Here is a 16,282-nt window from a genome sequence, read left to right as displayed (position 1 = left end):
ATTGATAGATAGACAGATAGAATAACATATTTAACAGATTTAATAGATAGATATTAAATAGATAAACAGACAAATAAACAGACATGATTATTTGCACAGATCAATAGATATTAGATTGAAAGATAAAAGGTAGACATACAGATAGACATACATATTTTGAACAGATAGACTTAAAATAGATAGATAGATAGATAGATAGATAGATAGATAGATAGATAGATAGATAAAGATAAATAGGCAGATAGATAGAAATTAAGACAGATATACAGACATTTAAACAGCCGGATAAATCATTAGATAGATAGATAGATTGAATGATAAATAAACAGATATAGACATATTAAAATAAATAAATAGATATTAGATAGATAGATATAGAGACAGACAGATAGATAGATAGACAGACATATTTAAACAGATAATTGTTAGACAGATAGATAGAAAAATAAATAGTTCGAAAGATAGATAGATAAATAGACAGACAGATAGATGGATAGATAGATAGATTTAAACAGATAGATATATATTAGGCAGAGAGATAGATAGATATATCATGTAGGTAGATAGATAGATGAATTTTACGTACGGTCTAATACGGCAGCCGCATGTGTTATCCAACAAAAGTGAAAGGATTTGTTTTCTCTCAAAATTAAAATGTAACAAGTGAAATGATTCTTTTCAAAAGTGAAACATATTTTTTTTGGAAAAGTGAAATATATTATTTTTTGAAAAGTGAAATATATTTTTTTGAAAAGTGAAATATATTTTTTTGAAAAGTGAAATATATTTTTTTGAAAAGTGAAATATATTTTTTTTGAAAAGTGAAATATATTTTTTTGAAAAGTGAAATATATATTTTTTTGAAAAGTGAAATATATTTTTTTGAAAAGTGAAATATAAATTTCTTTGAGTGAAATGGTTTAGTAGAAGAGAAACATATTTTTTTCAAGTGAAATATATATATAATTGTTTCCCTATGGGCGTGCCATAGTCGAGCTTACAAGTTACACGATTTGCATTCACTTTTCTCGATTTAGGGTCCAAAGAAATCTTCTCCTCGGCGCCGTTGTATGTAAGTTCTTTTTGCATTTAAGTTTATTTCATCAATTAAAAGAATGAAAGTACCATGGAGTATGCAAGATTAGAAAATATTCATTTATTTCTTTGTTAAATCGAGGTAAATTTTGGTGATTCGAAACGTAACATGCAGAAGTTTAATGCTGTGTCCCATACGTAGTGATTTGTGTATTTGTTTTTTTATTATTATCATCTCAGTCATAGTCAAGCATAGTCATCATTAGACCAAAAGCTTCAGTCTCTGTATTTTGGTTGTTCCGCTGAACTACGTTGGCTCCACTCACCAAATACAGAGACCGAAGTTCTAGCGCGATCTGTACAGGGGACTCAATGGCCATATGTTTATGTACTTAAGATCGGATAAAACGGGGAAGTGAATTTGCGCGACAGCCGAGGTAAGTCACTGTTTTTGTTCCTTTTACCTTGATTTTTCTCCGTTTTTGGGCAATTAATGCCAAGAGGGAATATTAATTTGCATTTTGGTCGCGTTAATTTTCAAAATTTTTATTCATTAAAGACAAAAATTGAAGAGCCCCGACGGGGGGGATTTCGCATTGCAAGTCCCCTAATGGTGGCTGCACGCTAGCGAGCCGTCTGTGTACGAGAAGAATTAAAAAAAAAAAATGTTAAAAAACTCCTCGAAACAGACGGATGGCAGCTGTCTAAGTCATCATAATCTGGTATATTTCCAGGGTTGGGCGGTAAATACCGGTAGCGGTAATTACCGGTGGTAAATACTGGTAAATACCGTCCGGTAAATAAGATGGGCGTCCGGTAAATATGGAAAAAACAGGAAATATGATTTATAATTCTTTTTTGTCTCGCCTGCATAGCAGAGCGAGACTATAGGCGCCGCTTTTCCGACGGCGGCGGCGGCGTCAACATCAAATCTTAACCTAAGGTTAAGTTTTTGAAATGACATCATAACTTAGAAAGTATATGAACCTAGTTCATGAAACTTGGACATAAGGTTAATCAAGTATTACTGAACATCCTGCCTGAGTTTCAGGTCACATGACCAAGGTCAAAGGTCATTTAGGGTCAATGAACTTAGACCATGTTGGGAAAAAAATTTTCAAAATCTGAACCGAAGGTTAAGTTTTTGAAATCACATCATAACTTAGAAAGTATATGGACCTAGTTCATGAAACTTAGGCATAAGATTAATCAAGTATAAGTGAACATCCTGCTCGAGTTTCAGGTCACGTGACCAAAGTCAAAGGTCATTTAGGGTCAATGAACTTTGGTCAAGTTGGGGGTATTTGTTGAATTACTATCATAACTTTGAAAATTTATGGATTTAGTTCATGAAACTTGGACATTAGGTTAATCAAGTACCACTGAATATCCTGTGCGAGTTTCAGGTCACATGACCATGGTCAATGGTCATTTAAGGTCAATGAACTTTGGCCGTGTTTGGGGTATATGTTAAATTACCATCCAAACTCTGGAAGTTTATGGATCTAGTTCATAAAACTTGGACATAAGAGTAATCAAGTATCACTGAACATCCTGTACGAGTTTCAGGTCACATGACCTTGGTCAAAGGTCATTAAAGGTCAATGAACTTTTGCCGTGTTGGGGGTATTTGTTGAATTACCATCCTAACTCTGAAGTTTATGGATCTAGTTCATAAAACTTGGGATATAAGAGTAATCAAGCATCACTGAACATCCCCTGTGAGTTTCAGGTCACAAAACCAAGTCAAAGGTCAGTTAAGGTCAATAAACTTAGGCCATGTTGGGGTAATTGTTGAAGTGCCATCATAACTTTGAAAGTTTATGGATAGAGTGATTGAAATGTGGACATGGGTGTACATGTAGTTGACAGTCTTAAGTCTCCGTTCAAATGTCATTTATGGTCAATGAACGTGGTATTATGTCATTATATGAATGATGTTTTTGTGAATGATTATTTTATAGTAGTTTTCAAAGTTAGCACTGCTGCTATATTAAATTGCGTAATGCAGGCGAGACTGCCAGAGGCGTTCCACTTGTTTTCAATAATTTTAGTATTTTTTTTAGTTGTTTTTAACCTCAACAAATGAAAGTAGTGTTCTGAAATAATTAGAATCACAAAACTCATAGTAGCTAGAAACACACAAACAGATAAAATCCATACTGCATACATGTACATACCCAAACACACATAGGATCTAAGTCCACACATACGCACACAAACTCAAATTATGTTCCTGGAAATTGAATAATCATATTAAAACATAAACAAATATTTCTCTTGGGGTTTAACTTTTTACATGCCATTGTATCTCATTACAATATGATTTTTGTTTTAAGTGTGAATAAAGCTCTGTATTCTACTGTATGTAAGGAGTTTTAGTGTTTACATGTATGAGTGTGTACTAGTGGTTGCTGGTTTTGAATTTTGATATTGCTTACAGAAAAAGATCTTTTTGTAGCCTAAACAAGGCAAAAGCAATTTTGTGTCTCGCCCACTTATGAAAATAACCAGAAATATCGTAATTTGCGAGGGCACGCAAGAGAATTATATCAAACTTCATTGTGAAATGACTGGGATGGAATAACACTTGTCATAAGAGCCTTGCACGTAAACTTTAATGTTGACCTGAAAATGACCTTTGACCATACCATGTGACCTCCAACTGCAGCATAACATGCAGCTCGCCTAAGTACACCTACCATCCAAGTTTTGTTGAAAAATAACTCACGGATGCGGAGTTAGGTGTCATAAGAGAGTCTTGCATGTAAACTTGAACGTTGACCTCAAAATGACCTTTGACCTAACCATGTGACCTCTGACTGCAGCATAAGATGCAGGTCCCCCAAGTCCATCTACCATCCAAGTTTGGTTGAAAAGTGACTTACAGTAGTGGAGTTATGTGTCATTACAGGTTTGTGACAGACGGACGACGGACGACATTTGGATCCCTAAGTCTCGCCTTCACCTCTGGTGGGCGAGACAAAAATTACAAAAATTTGCCATTTTTGTCTCGCCCACCAGAGGTGAAGGCGAGACTTAGGGATCCAAATGTCGTCCGTCCATCGTCTGTCGTCCGTCCGTCACAAACCTGTAATGACACATAACTCCACAACCGTAAGTCGCTTTTCAACCAAACTCGGATGGTAGATGGACTTGGGGGACATGCATGTTTTGCTGCAGTCGGAGGTCACATGGTAAGGACAAAGGTCATTTTCAGGTCAACGTTAAAGTTTACATGCAAGACTCTCTTATGACACCTAACTCCACAACCATAAATCGCTTTTCAACCAAACTTGGATGGTAGATGGACTTGGGGGACCTGCATGTTATGCTGCAGTTGGACGTCACATGGTAAGGTCAAAGGTCATTTTGAAGTCAACGTTAAAGTTGAAATGCAAGACTCTCTTATGACACCTAAATCCGCAACCGTATGTCGCTTTTCAACCAAACTTGAATGGTAGATGTACTTAGGCGACCTGTATGTTATGCTGCAGTCGGAGGTCACATGGTAAGGTCAAAGGTCATTTTCAGGTCAACATTTAAGTTTTTGTGCAAGGCTCTTATGACAAGTGTTATTCCATCCCAGTCATTTCACAATGAAGTTTTGATATAATTATCTTGCGTGCCCTTGCAAATCACAATATTTCTGGTTATTTTCATAAGTGGGCGAGACACAAAATTGCTTTTGCCTTGTTAATGTTGCAATTCTTTTAATATAACTTTTACAAGAAGTTTAACAAACAAAGCAAACAAAAAAATTAAAAAACATAACTTATACAAATGTACACAAAAGTGGAAAGAGGTGTCAATAGTTGTTTCCTTTAAGAAATATAAAATGAATACAATAACAACATAATTGACATACTTAAGCTACTGAATGTTTCATGGGAAATGTAAAATAAATAACTTGTACAGTTTGTCATATTCATATTGATTGAAAGCTATTGTAAACAAATCAATCTTGGAGCAAATTAGATGTATTTATTTGGGATCTTTTTAGTATTTTATTGTATTTTTTTCAGCATTTCATGATAACAGACATAGATAACACACAAACAAGCAAACACACACACAAACTCACACAAATGGTACACACCAGAGCAACCATACTTACCACCTTTGTTTTTATGTTCAAAATTTGACAATCCCTATAGAAAAGTGAGTGGAAAATTATATTTCCCAGTATTTCCCGGGGAAAAGTGGTAAATACCAGAAAAAAGCGGTAAATACCGGTAAATACCGCTTATTTCCCGGCGTCCGGGAAATAAGCCTCCGAAGCGGGAAACATGCCAACCCTGTAATATTTCTGGAATTTTAAATCATTAGATCTACGGTACTTGAATTTCACAAGCTTGTTTTTGCTGATATCATCTACAACTAGCATAGAGGACATGAAGGATGGAGGACAAACTGAAAATGAGAAAGGGAAACTGAAGTTTGAATTAAAAATGACACTCAATAAAAACATGCATGAATTGATGGAAGGGATTAAAATTATCATGACAGAAGTTGTCAGAATATATATGGGACAATGAAAGAGGAAGGAGAGGGATAGATTAAAGGGAAAAGGGAGCCATTGCATCCGTTAAGGAGAGCTAGAGTTGAGAGCGAGAGAGAATTTTGTTACTGATTATTTATAATTATTTACAAAACTTGCCTTCACATGCAATAAATGTTAGATCTGAATTATGATTATTATCGATGGTCGGATTTACTTTGAGATGCTGTTGTATTTCTTCTGCCTGTATGAAATTTAATTTGAGAGTGTACTTCCATCTATGACTAAAGTATGTTTCCTATTTCCCTGTTAAATTGTTATCTATTTATTATTTTATTTAGGCCTATTTATTTAGTTTTTATTTCAGCAGGATAGCTCCATCAATAATTCAAATACTGTTTTTTATGGGGACCCTGCATAACATAAAAAAAAATACAAACAAAATATGTGTAAACAAGATAGTAATAGTAAAATAAAAAAAGTCGATTGTAATCTCTGCTAGTCAAACTTATTAAGAAAATCATACATGAACAGAATTTTGAAAAAAAAACATTGCATCTAGAAATGGGGGGGGGGGCACTTCCATTGACGAGTGGATACCATGCATGACCATGGGGTCTCGAAAAGCACCATAAACAATTATTTTCCATTTTCTCAAAATGCACCCCTTAACAAGTATTGGCGTGTGAAACCCTAACCTTAACAAGTAAACAAAATGATGCTTTTGGCAAGTATTTCCTGAATTGACCCCCTAAACAAGTACAGCCTTTAATAATTAATTGTTATGTTGCAGTTGTTGGTCATCGGTTTTACCTTTACCTACATCATTGGGTTTAGTACGGTCCCACCTCCCACACCTCGTGCAAATCGTACTCTAAATACGTAGTGTTGACTGTTGGGGGAAAAAGTAAATCCTTTATAAAAGATTTTTTTTTTTTATTCCCTCACAAATTTGACCCTAAACACGTATTTTCCTAGCGAAATAGATACCCTTTTTTCATAATGTTTTTGACACCCTTATTACGTTACGTACGTAACGTGCCCTATCTTGAAAAGACATCCTTTTTACGTGTTTTTTTTGTCGCGCATGGTATCCACTCGTCAATGTAAGTGCCCCCCCCCCCCCCTGGGAATCTAGAAAAAAATGTTTTAACATATAGGAAAATCATGATGAATATTTTAACAAGGCTGGCACTGACAATCATCCATTTACTTCACTACCCTAACTTAGCTGCCCCATTATCCACTAGAACTATATCTATTGATATTGGATACTGCTATAAAAAAAAATTGCTAATGTGGTGATTCCGACTGTATAGGAAAAAAATAGTGCAACCTACACAGATTTTGAAGCTGCTAGTTTAGACAGATTTATAATACAAAATTGAGCCGATGAAATTATACTTCAAAAGCTCTTATATCTTGAAGAAGAAGTAAAAATGTACAATAGTCTGAATTTAGAATCTTTGGGGATACTTTCTGCCAAGTACGGATTCGTCCCTGACATTCCTAAACCCATTTCATGAATAGCTTCTGAGCTAAACATCTCGTAGATTTTCAGTACTATCTGACAGGAAACAAAAAATATGAGACATAGCCTGAGTCACAAACACCACCTTAGGAATTGATAAAGAGTAAACTGAAAATCCACAATTATTTTGATGGATTGGGAATACAAATATGAGAAATGATACCAGTTAATAAATGCATTGTACCTACTGAAACCAAGAATACTGGAGCATTAGATTGCTCATGAAACTGAAAGGGAACTACAGATTACTGATGGTATGACTTCAAAATCACATGTGGAGAGTGTTCAAGCTTTAAAAATGTTAAATTTTCTATTCAGAACTTGTTAGAAATGGGGAATTTTCTCATCTACACAAAGATCGGGGCCTCGTCTTACAAAGAGTAATGTTTGATCCAATCAATCTCAACTGTATGGAAATCCGTCCATACCATAATTTTTTCTACAGGAAATTTGCACAATCTCCTTAGTATCTAGCCTACAAAGAGAATCACACTGAATATTCAAGAGAATGATGAATGTATGAATATACATCATATGTGACGTTGCTAGCCATCCTTAGTTGTGATTGATCGGATCAATCACATTCTTTTTGGGAATCAAAACGATAAATAATCTGACTTATAAACATCTGAGAAATGGTTTAATGGTTTAATTTACAAACAACTTTGTGAAACAGGGTAAGCTTTTTTTTTTGGGGGGGGGGCAATACACCTCTGTCAATCTGATGTGTCAAAAACACCTTAATTTAATGGAACAATTAAAAAACTTCAATATTATGATTCTTTGTATCATACGATTGACAATTTTTGTTTGTTTTTGTTTCAGGTTGCTGTAACGTAGAGTGATAATGTTTGCTTTAGCTGAGATGGTGGATACGGTCCGCATTGAACCGTGGCTCTTCAATGTTAAACCTATTGACGCCATCACAGAAGAACTCAACAAGAAACTTGCAAATAAAGTAAACCATTCCTTGTCTTTTTATTAATCCTTCTGTTTTAATTTATAGTAAAATTCATTTGTAATTTTTATTGGTAGAGAAATTTGTATTCGTGAATATACTTTGAGCCCTTTAATCTTAGTTTCTTGTATTAAAATTAGAAGTTCCCTTCAATCAGAAACAAAAGAACATTCAAATTCTTTGCCCCAATATGAGATCCTCGGAAAGCACTCTTGAAACAGTTCTTGAAGCCTGGCTAAAGCTTTGGAATAAGGGTTTGCCTGAATAATTTCATATTTACCCCAGTATCATTTAACATTGCCTATGAAAACAAAAGTGAATTAACTGCTGATTCTCTGTGGAAATTAAAATATTCTTAGTTATCTAGCCCCTCTACGTTTCAATTAAAAAAAAAATATTACTCTTTAAGCACTTGTCTTATATATTGAATGATTAGATATCAGAAATTTACAGACAAAGATTATTTCATAAAACTTTTATACCATATCATGCTTTAGAATAAGCTTCATATCCCCAAACAATACTCCCAATATTTTTTGTTTGATTAGCACCTGATAATTTTTTTTACTTTCAAAATCACAAACCGTATTCTGCAAAACTCATTTTAAATTTCTTGTCCTCTACATCATAAATGTGTAGGGCATATAAATTTATGCAAGGAATTCAATTGGAAAAGTGATAGATACATTTATGCATGGGGGGGGGGAACTCGAAGCTAAATACAGGCTTGAAGTCAAAACTCTTCCTTTTCAGTTCTGTAAAGTCTGTGTGAAATAACGCATTGAATTGAGTTTTGTATTCTAACAATTCATCATGCATTTCAATACTAAGTAAACAATATTTTTCCTCTTTTGTTGCAGGTTGTACCAAACGTTGGACTATGCATCGCTCTTCATGACATAGTTAAGATGGAAGACTCTCATATCTTTCCTGGTGATGGTGCATCTCATACGAAAGTCCACTTTCGGTTTGTGGTCTTCCATCCCTTCATGGATGAGATTCTCGGCGGGCGAATCCGAAGCTGCAGCCGTGATGGTGTGCACAGTAAGCATCTTTCATAACACTGCATTCTTTAAGAAATCTAGAATGGAATGAAATCATTTTGTATTCAGAATTCCTAGTACAACAGTCTTTTAAATTGTAGAACATATAAATTTACAATGTAGAGATTACAAATGAGCAGATTGGATGCAAGAGGGGGGGGGGGTTACTGAAAGACCTTTTCCTAGAAAAATTAAAACTCTTACAGCAGTGTTACTTTTTCATCTCAAAAGAGATTCTGAGAATCAGACCTATTTTATGCCTATTTTTCATCTACCCATGTGTATCACAAGTATGAGAGAAGGGATTAGAGTGCTTAAAAAAGATAAAATCTCTGAATATTCAGAAGCCAAATTAATTGTTGTTTATGATTGTTGTCCCTGTGGCCTGTGTGATTTTCTTTATACAAGAAATATGCTTAATCTATCATTTATTGTCAGTTATACCTCAATTATTTTCTTCACAGTATCATTGGGATTCTTTGATGACATTGTTGTTCCACCGGAAGCCCTTCAGCAACCGTGCAAATTGTATCCTTTCAATCGCACCTGAATCAGCAATAGAAGCTTATCAGCTTTCATATGCTATTAGACAATGAAGTGGGTCCTTGTGACATGATTGCCCATGGTCTAACTCTGAAGATGTCAAAACTGTGTTTACACTGTATGGCCCGTATTCTGAAGTCGGGTTTAACTTTACACTCAGGTTTAAAGTTGTGGTTTAAGTATGGATAGCCAATTGTTACTTAAATCACTGACGGTAGAGATATCATATTTCAGCTCATTTAGCTCTCAAATCATTCATAATTGTCTAGGAAGTATAAATAGATGATTGTCTTCACCATCAATGAATCAGGAAAGAGCACAGTAAACATGAGAAACATACAACTAAATAAAAAATTTGACACTTTTGGCTTCCCATAAATTTAGCACAGAGTTAGACCATGGTCTAAGTTAAACCTGACTTCAGAATACGGGCCTATGTGTCATATGTTTACTTTCTCTTTTTCCCTACGCCTTCAGTGGTAAAGAAAACTAATTGAGCTCTCATTCACAGACAGTTATTAATAAACATTAAGCTGTTTGAGATTAGTGTATTAATTGGCTTTCCGAGGTTGAACTACCACGGTAGACCAGAGTTAAAATCAAACCAGAATTCAGAATAAGGGTCACTATGTCACTATCATTGGTGAGGCTATCTGAGAAATGTCTTGTGGAGTCTTCTCAACATCTTCATGATTACTTTAGTGTTACACTGTTAGTATATATGGTGAAACATTCAAAGGACAAGTCCACCCCAACAAAAAGTTAATATGCATAAAAAGAGAAAAATCCAACAAGCATAATACTGAAAATTTCATCAAAATCGTACGTAAAATAAGAAAGTTATGACATTTTAAAGTTTCGCTTGATTTCACAAAACAGTCATTTGCACATCCTGGTCGGTATGCAAATGAGGAAACTGGTGACATCATCCACTCACTATTTCTTTTGTATTTTATTATATGAAATATTCTTATTTGCTCCTCATTGTCATGTGAAACAACAAATAATTCCTGAACAATTAGCATTGTTTAATACTATATGGTTCAGTCAAGTTGGTCCTTATTGTCAAATCTGAAAAAAAAAAGAAATATTGTAGAATTCAAACAATAAAAAGAAATAGTGAGTGAAGGACATTATCGTCTGTCTAATATGTTTGTCACTAAGTTGTACATATCACTGTTTTGTGAAACATAAGCGAAATTTTAAAATGTCACAATTTTCTTATTTGACATCCAATTTTGATGAAATTTTCAGCATTATGCTATTTTGATTTTTCTCTATTTATTCAAATCAGCATTTTCCTGGATAGACTTGACCTTTAAGGTGAGATTTGATAGGGAGATGTTTATGAAATGTGATTTCAAGAGCTTCATAGCTATGCTGAGTTATTGAACAAGAGCCCTGTTCCTGTCAGCCTTGTTAAGGGCTAAAATGAAATTTCTTCAGTGTCAATGTTTTTTCCTGAATGTGACCTTGTCCAGTGATGAGACCGAGCAGCTCTGGGTCTGGCAGTACGAGTCGGAGGAAGGCACCCACGACATGTTCATGGATATCAATGAAGAGATTCGATTCAGGGTGGTGGATGAAGTCTTTACCGATACGACACCTGTTGGTCCCGAGGATGGTCTGGAGGCCGGAGCAGACGAGAATGAAGCAAAGAAATCCCCTTACAGTCTAGTGGTAAGTCCAGTCAGTCCCTCTACATCTGTTCTCCTGTGAAGACGGGAACCAACGGACGTAGAGGGCAGTGTTGCTATTAGGAAGGTCCACTTCGCTCAGATTTTGTGACCATTTTCTCCCAGAGCACTTTTTGGAAGATTGTAGATATGCATGCAGCCAACCGTACCCTACCTCAGCACCGACCGCTGTTTGTTGCTGCCCTCTACGTTCGTTGACGGGAACCATTATTCAATATGTTACCAGCCATCCAAAACCATCAAAAAGTCACCCGGGAAAGTCCTCTGTAAATTACCAAAATATTAATTTGGCATTCAAAGAAACAAAATCAGCTTTTCCGAAAGAGTCATTCTACTTCATACTGTCCAAATTTCAAGTTGCAAAGATCAATTTGAAACGTGATACCAGAGTTTCTATAACGCATGCTTTTGCAGACTGCTTGGAAGTTTCATGAAATTGCAGGGTGTGCACATCTCATGATTGAGTGAACCCCGAACTTGAAATTTTGTTTTCACCATATGTTTGAAGCCCTCGCTTAGTTTCTTGTGCATTCAATCAAATACTTCTGTGGGTTAATGTTGAGCAATTTTTAAAAGTTGTATATGATTTTAAAGCTTATGATGTGTTTATTCCAACTCAATGAATATCTCAACATTTTTTTTGGGTGACTTATTTGCTGGTTTGGGGATAGCTGGTCACATTTGCGTGTTCCAGTTTCCTTGCGCTTCTAACTTTCATTGTCATGAAAGGCCTACATTTCCTTGCGTATCGACAACTGCTTCCTCAATAGCATATGCCGCGAGCAAGAATAGAAATATGTGACCTACCACCCCAAAACCACCGAAATTTGCCAGGTAAGACTCTCTGTAAATAGCCAAAATAGTAATTTAGTCTCCAAAAACCAAAAATTAGAAAAATAGCTTATCTGAAAGAGCAATTCTTCTTCCTTATACTGTAAAAATTGAAGTTGTGAAGTTGAATAAAAGAAAAGATACAAGAGTTTCTTGGACAATACTTTTTTGGACTGCTTGGAAGTTTCACTGAGATTACACAGTATGCACATATCATGCTTGAGTGAACCCTAAACTTCAAACCTTGTTTTCTCATTATTTTTTAAGCTCTTGCTGAATTTCCTCTGCATTAAATCAAGTACTTGTAATGGTTATTGTTGGTCAATTTTAACATATATATCATTCTAAAACTTAGGAAATGAATTTCCAAGCCCAATAAAAATCTCAATATTCATTTGGGTCAACTTATTGTTGGTTTTGGGGTGGCAGGTCACACATAGAAATAAATAAATTTTGAAGATGGGGGTCATTTTATTCATTTTTATGCAGCAGACCAAACAGAGGAGCCCATGCGCTATAATGATATCATATACGTGGACAATTGAAATCCAGATGGAGATTGATATATCCAACTTATCACAACTTTTTAAAATTCATATCTCTCCCATTTGTTTGTCTGATTTTGTTCAAATTTTCACCAATCTACTTCTCTACTTGTTTTTTTCTTGCGAAGGGTTTTCCATTAATAGATTCCCTTTAATACCTGTACATTCAAATAGGATTGCAAAATATAATAATTCAAATTTGTTAGTCATAGTTTTCTTTCTAGTTCATTGTTCAATTCAAAACAGTGTTGATTTTTTCTTCTTTGATCATGATGAAGGGTCAATTGAATTAATTCATATTTCCTTTCCATTCTAAAGAAATATGTCTTAGAAAATTCAATTATTTATTGTTGGTTTTTTTTTCTCCAGGGTTCCATCAGTGAGCCTGGTCTAGGGCTCTTAGCATGGTGGTCCAACATGTGAAGAACTGGAAGAGGTCTAAGGATAACCAGTTTGGTGGAACAGATCCAGGCCTATCTCGCTTTCTGGAACAGATCTAAGAGAGTCTACCAGTCTGGTGGTCTAGCTTGTGAAGAGCGGGAAGAGGTCTAGAGATATCTAGTTTGATGGAATAAATCCAGGACTACCCCGCCTACTGGAACGGATCCAATGCAGTCTACCAATCTTGTGGTCCATTATGTGAAGAGCTGGAAGAGGTCTAGAGCTATCTAGTTTGTGGAACAGATTAAAGAGAGGACCAGTCTGATGGTCCATTATGAGGATACATGGATCAGGTCTGGGTCCTGTAACAAAAAGGTTAGCAATTGAACGTATGCTTGATTGTACATTGTAGACAATGCAGTCAATCGTCATCAAAGATGTTCTTCTACGATGATTGCTAAGCTTTGTGTTACGGGCCCGTGGACTATACGGCTAGTGAAAATTGGTGGAACCGTGTTCTATCTGACAGTGAACTAGATTTGGGCTATTAGCCTGGTGGTTTAGTATGAAGGGATATGGAACAGATATAGGACTACCTATCTCGATTGAACAGACTATTTCGCTAAGTGAAACTGGTTTCCATCTCACACTGGAGTAGATTTTGGCTACTAGCTTAAAGGGTCTAACAAGAAGAGTTATGGAATAGATGTAGGCCACCGAGATCTAGGACTACGTAGCTTGTTAGTCCATCAAACATCCTAGCTTGTAAATGTGATCCAGGACTATTTGAGGTGGTACAGAGGTAAGGCAGTGTACCAGTCTGCTGATCCAACATGGGGAATGAGAGAACAGATCTAGGGCAACCTAGCTTGTGGGAACAGGTCTAGATCCAGACTGCAGTATTTGGCTCTCTTAAATTGGTTCCCATCAGACTGTGAAGTAGATTTAGGCTACTAGCCTGATAGTCCAACTGAGGAAATAAAGAACAGACCTAGGGCAACCTAGTGTGGTGGAACAGTTTTAAATCCAGACTATTTGGCTCAATGGAATTGGTTCCCGTCAGACTCTGACATAGATTTCGGCTACTACCCTGTTGGTCCAAAGTTAAAGCCAAACATATTGTATTCTGTACCCCCTCATTTACGAATCTGCTGTTTGTGCCTCTTCATGTCAATATTGTGCATATTTATTATAATTAATATAATTTATGTATGCTCTCAGATATGTCCTGGGCTATCTTTTTCTTCATTTTGTATCTATTCCTCCTTTTTGAACGATTTTAATGTAAAATATAGTGATGAACTGCACTAAGTTCATTAGAACTATGAAATAAACTAAAGGACAATTAATAAATTAACTAATTGAAATGACAAAAAGCAAACACATACCCTTCATAATAAAAGAAATGCACCCCTCTCTACCCTGTTACATAAAATTGTATTCTGTACCCCCACTCTATTCACAAATCTGCTATTTGAGCCTCTTCATGTCAATATTGTGCATATTTTTATAATCAATATAGTTTATGTATGCCCTCAGCTATGTCCTAGGCTATTTTTTTCTTCATTTTGCATTTTTTCCTTCATTTTGAACGATTTTAATGTAGAATATAGTGATGAATTGCACTTTGTTCATAAGAACTATGAAATAAACTAAAGGACAATTAATTGATTGAAATAATGAGAATCCGCATTTATATAGCGCTTAACACATTAAAACAACGTCTCTAAGTGCTTTACAGATATATTATTACCCCGGTCATCGGATCCTTGCATGCCCGCATGCAATGTATGCACTTTCTCCACTCCCTGGTGAGCATTCCAACAAGAGTTCCAAGACTCAATTGCTAGGCATACTCCATAGGCTTTCGCATCCTACCGGGTACCCATTTAACACCTGGGTGGAGAGTGCCAAATTGTGGATTGACGCCTTGCCAAAGAACGCTAGGCCATGGTGGGGTTTGAACACACGAGCCTCTGATTACAAGGCAAAATTCAGAACGACTACACCACGGCGCTTTGAAAAAAAAAAACACTACCCTTCGTAATGAATGAATGCACACTGTAAAGTGATGCGTTACCATGGTGCATTAATCTATTGGAAAACAGGTAAAAACATGTATTGCTACACTACATTACAAATCTGATGCATCCGAGAATGAATAAAAAATGGTACGCCAGGCTTCGCAATCTGACATGAGAGTTGGTAAATCATGTAACAAATTAATTGTATCCCTACATATGTAATCAACAAAAATTAAAGGTTTCCGTCCTCTCGTTTTATGAGGGAGGCGCAACAAAATTACATCTGAAATAACTTCCTTCTCACTACGGAAACAGTGACCAGCAAATCTCATACAACGTTTAATTACTGTGGTGGAGATAGGTGGAAGATGTCAGTAAATTTCATCTTTTGTCTTGTGATCTCCAACTAATATTTTGTACCCTCATTAAAAGTCGAGTATACGTGCCATCTAGTCTAGCTTTTAGGGACTTCTTGATTGTACATGTTTCTGAACCATAAAAAAGGATACTTTCTACACATGCCCTATTAAACAGGGAGAGTTTTGTTGACAGAGAAATATTTGATTCCCAAATCAAATGCAGATTATTACATGCATTCCACGCAAGAGCTTTTCTAGATAAGAAAGTCTTTTCTTGAGTCGCATATGTATGAACCTAAATACTTAAAATCATCCACTTCTTTAAGCTTGGCCCTTCCCTTGTCAGTATTGATGCATGATCATGATGATCATAAGCGTATTGCACTTGAGTTAGAATAAAAATTACCAAGCTCATATAATATAAATAACATAATTTTTGTAAAATCATTCTTTTTCACATTCCATGAAGTCTGTATTAGGGTGTTTGTGTGTATGTGTGTTTGAGTGTGTGTGTTTGCGTGTCTGTGTAAGTTATGATAAGGGCCAAACTATCACTAATGAAGATGGAGTGTGAATGAGATATAATTTGATGTAGGTCAATGAATTACGACGAAACTGCAGAAAGATGCGGAGCATAAAAGCGTGGATGAATAGGGGTGTGGGAGTGAGTGGTATATGTGAGATGACAGAAGAATGAATAATTGTAATAAATGAAAGAAAGGTAACGCGCCGGGGGGGGGGGGGGTTAACATGTAGGTGCAAGATCTGTGCCTGGCTTTGTGGACATGAGAACAGCAAATAATGGTAGAGATAGTCATCGGTGATAGATGTGTG

At 35.8% G+C, this 16,282-nt stretch overlaps 1 protein-coding gene across 1 annotated transcript; it reads left to right on the top strand.

Annotated features, from left to right (window-relative positions):
- The first annotated feature begins 982 nt into the window (after window positions 1-982).
- On the top strand, window positions 983-15,881 carry LOC129269792 (DNA-directed RNA polymerase III subunit RPC8-like). The gene is made up of 6 exons (XM_054907279.2): window positions 983-1,072; window positions 7,893-8,025; window positions 8,886-9,069; window positions 9,533-9,596; window positions 11,093-11,291; window positions 13,054-15,881. The coding sequence occupies exons 2-6, from the start codon at window positions 7,915-7,917 to the stop codon at window positions 13,105-13,107; spliced, it is 612 nt and encodes a 203-aa protein (XP_054763254.2). The 5' UTR covers window positions 983-1,072; window positions 7,893-7,914; the 3' UTR covers window positions 13,108-15,881.
- Window positions 15,882-16,282: the final 401 nt, after the last annotated feature.

The sequence above is a fragment of the Lytechinus pictus genome, chromosome 10 (assembly GCF_037042905.1).
Source record: "Lytechinus pictus isolate F3 Inbred chromosome 10, Lp3.0, whole genome shotgun sequence".
Lineage (NCBI taxonomy): Eukaryota > Metazoa > Echinodermata > Echinoidea > Temnopleuroida > Toxopneustidae > Lytechinus > Lytechinus pictus.
This window is presented reverse-complemented; position numbering and strand designations above follow the sequence as displayed.

Excerpts from the sequence above, each read along its gene's own strand:
- LOC129269792 (XM_054907279.2), top strand. The coding sequence starts at position 7,915 with ATGTTTGCTTTAGCTGAGATGGTGGATACGGTCCGCATTGAACCGTGG. Across the intron at positions 8,026-8,885 it reads ACAAGAAACTTGCAAATAAA|GTTGTACCAAACGTTGGACT; the intron begins GTAAACCATTCC and ends CTTTTGTTGCAG. Across the intron at positions 9,070-9,532 it reads CAGCCGTGATGGTGTGCACA|TATCATTGGGATTCTTTGAT; the intron begins GTAAGCATCTTT and ends TTTTCTTCACAG.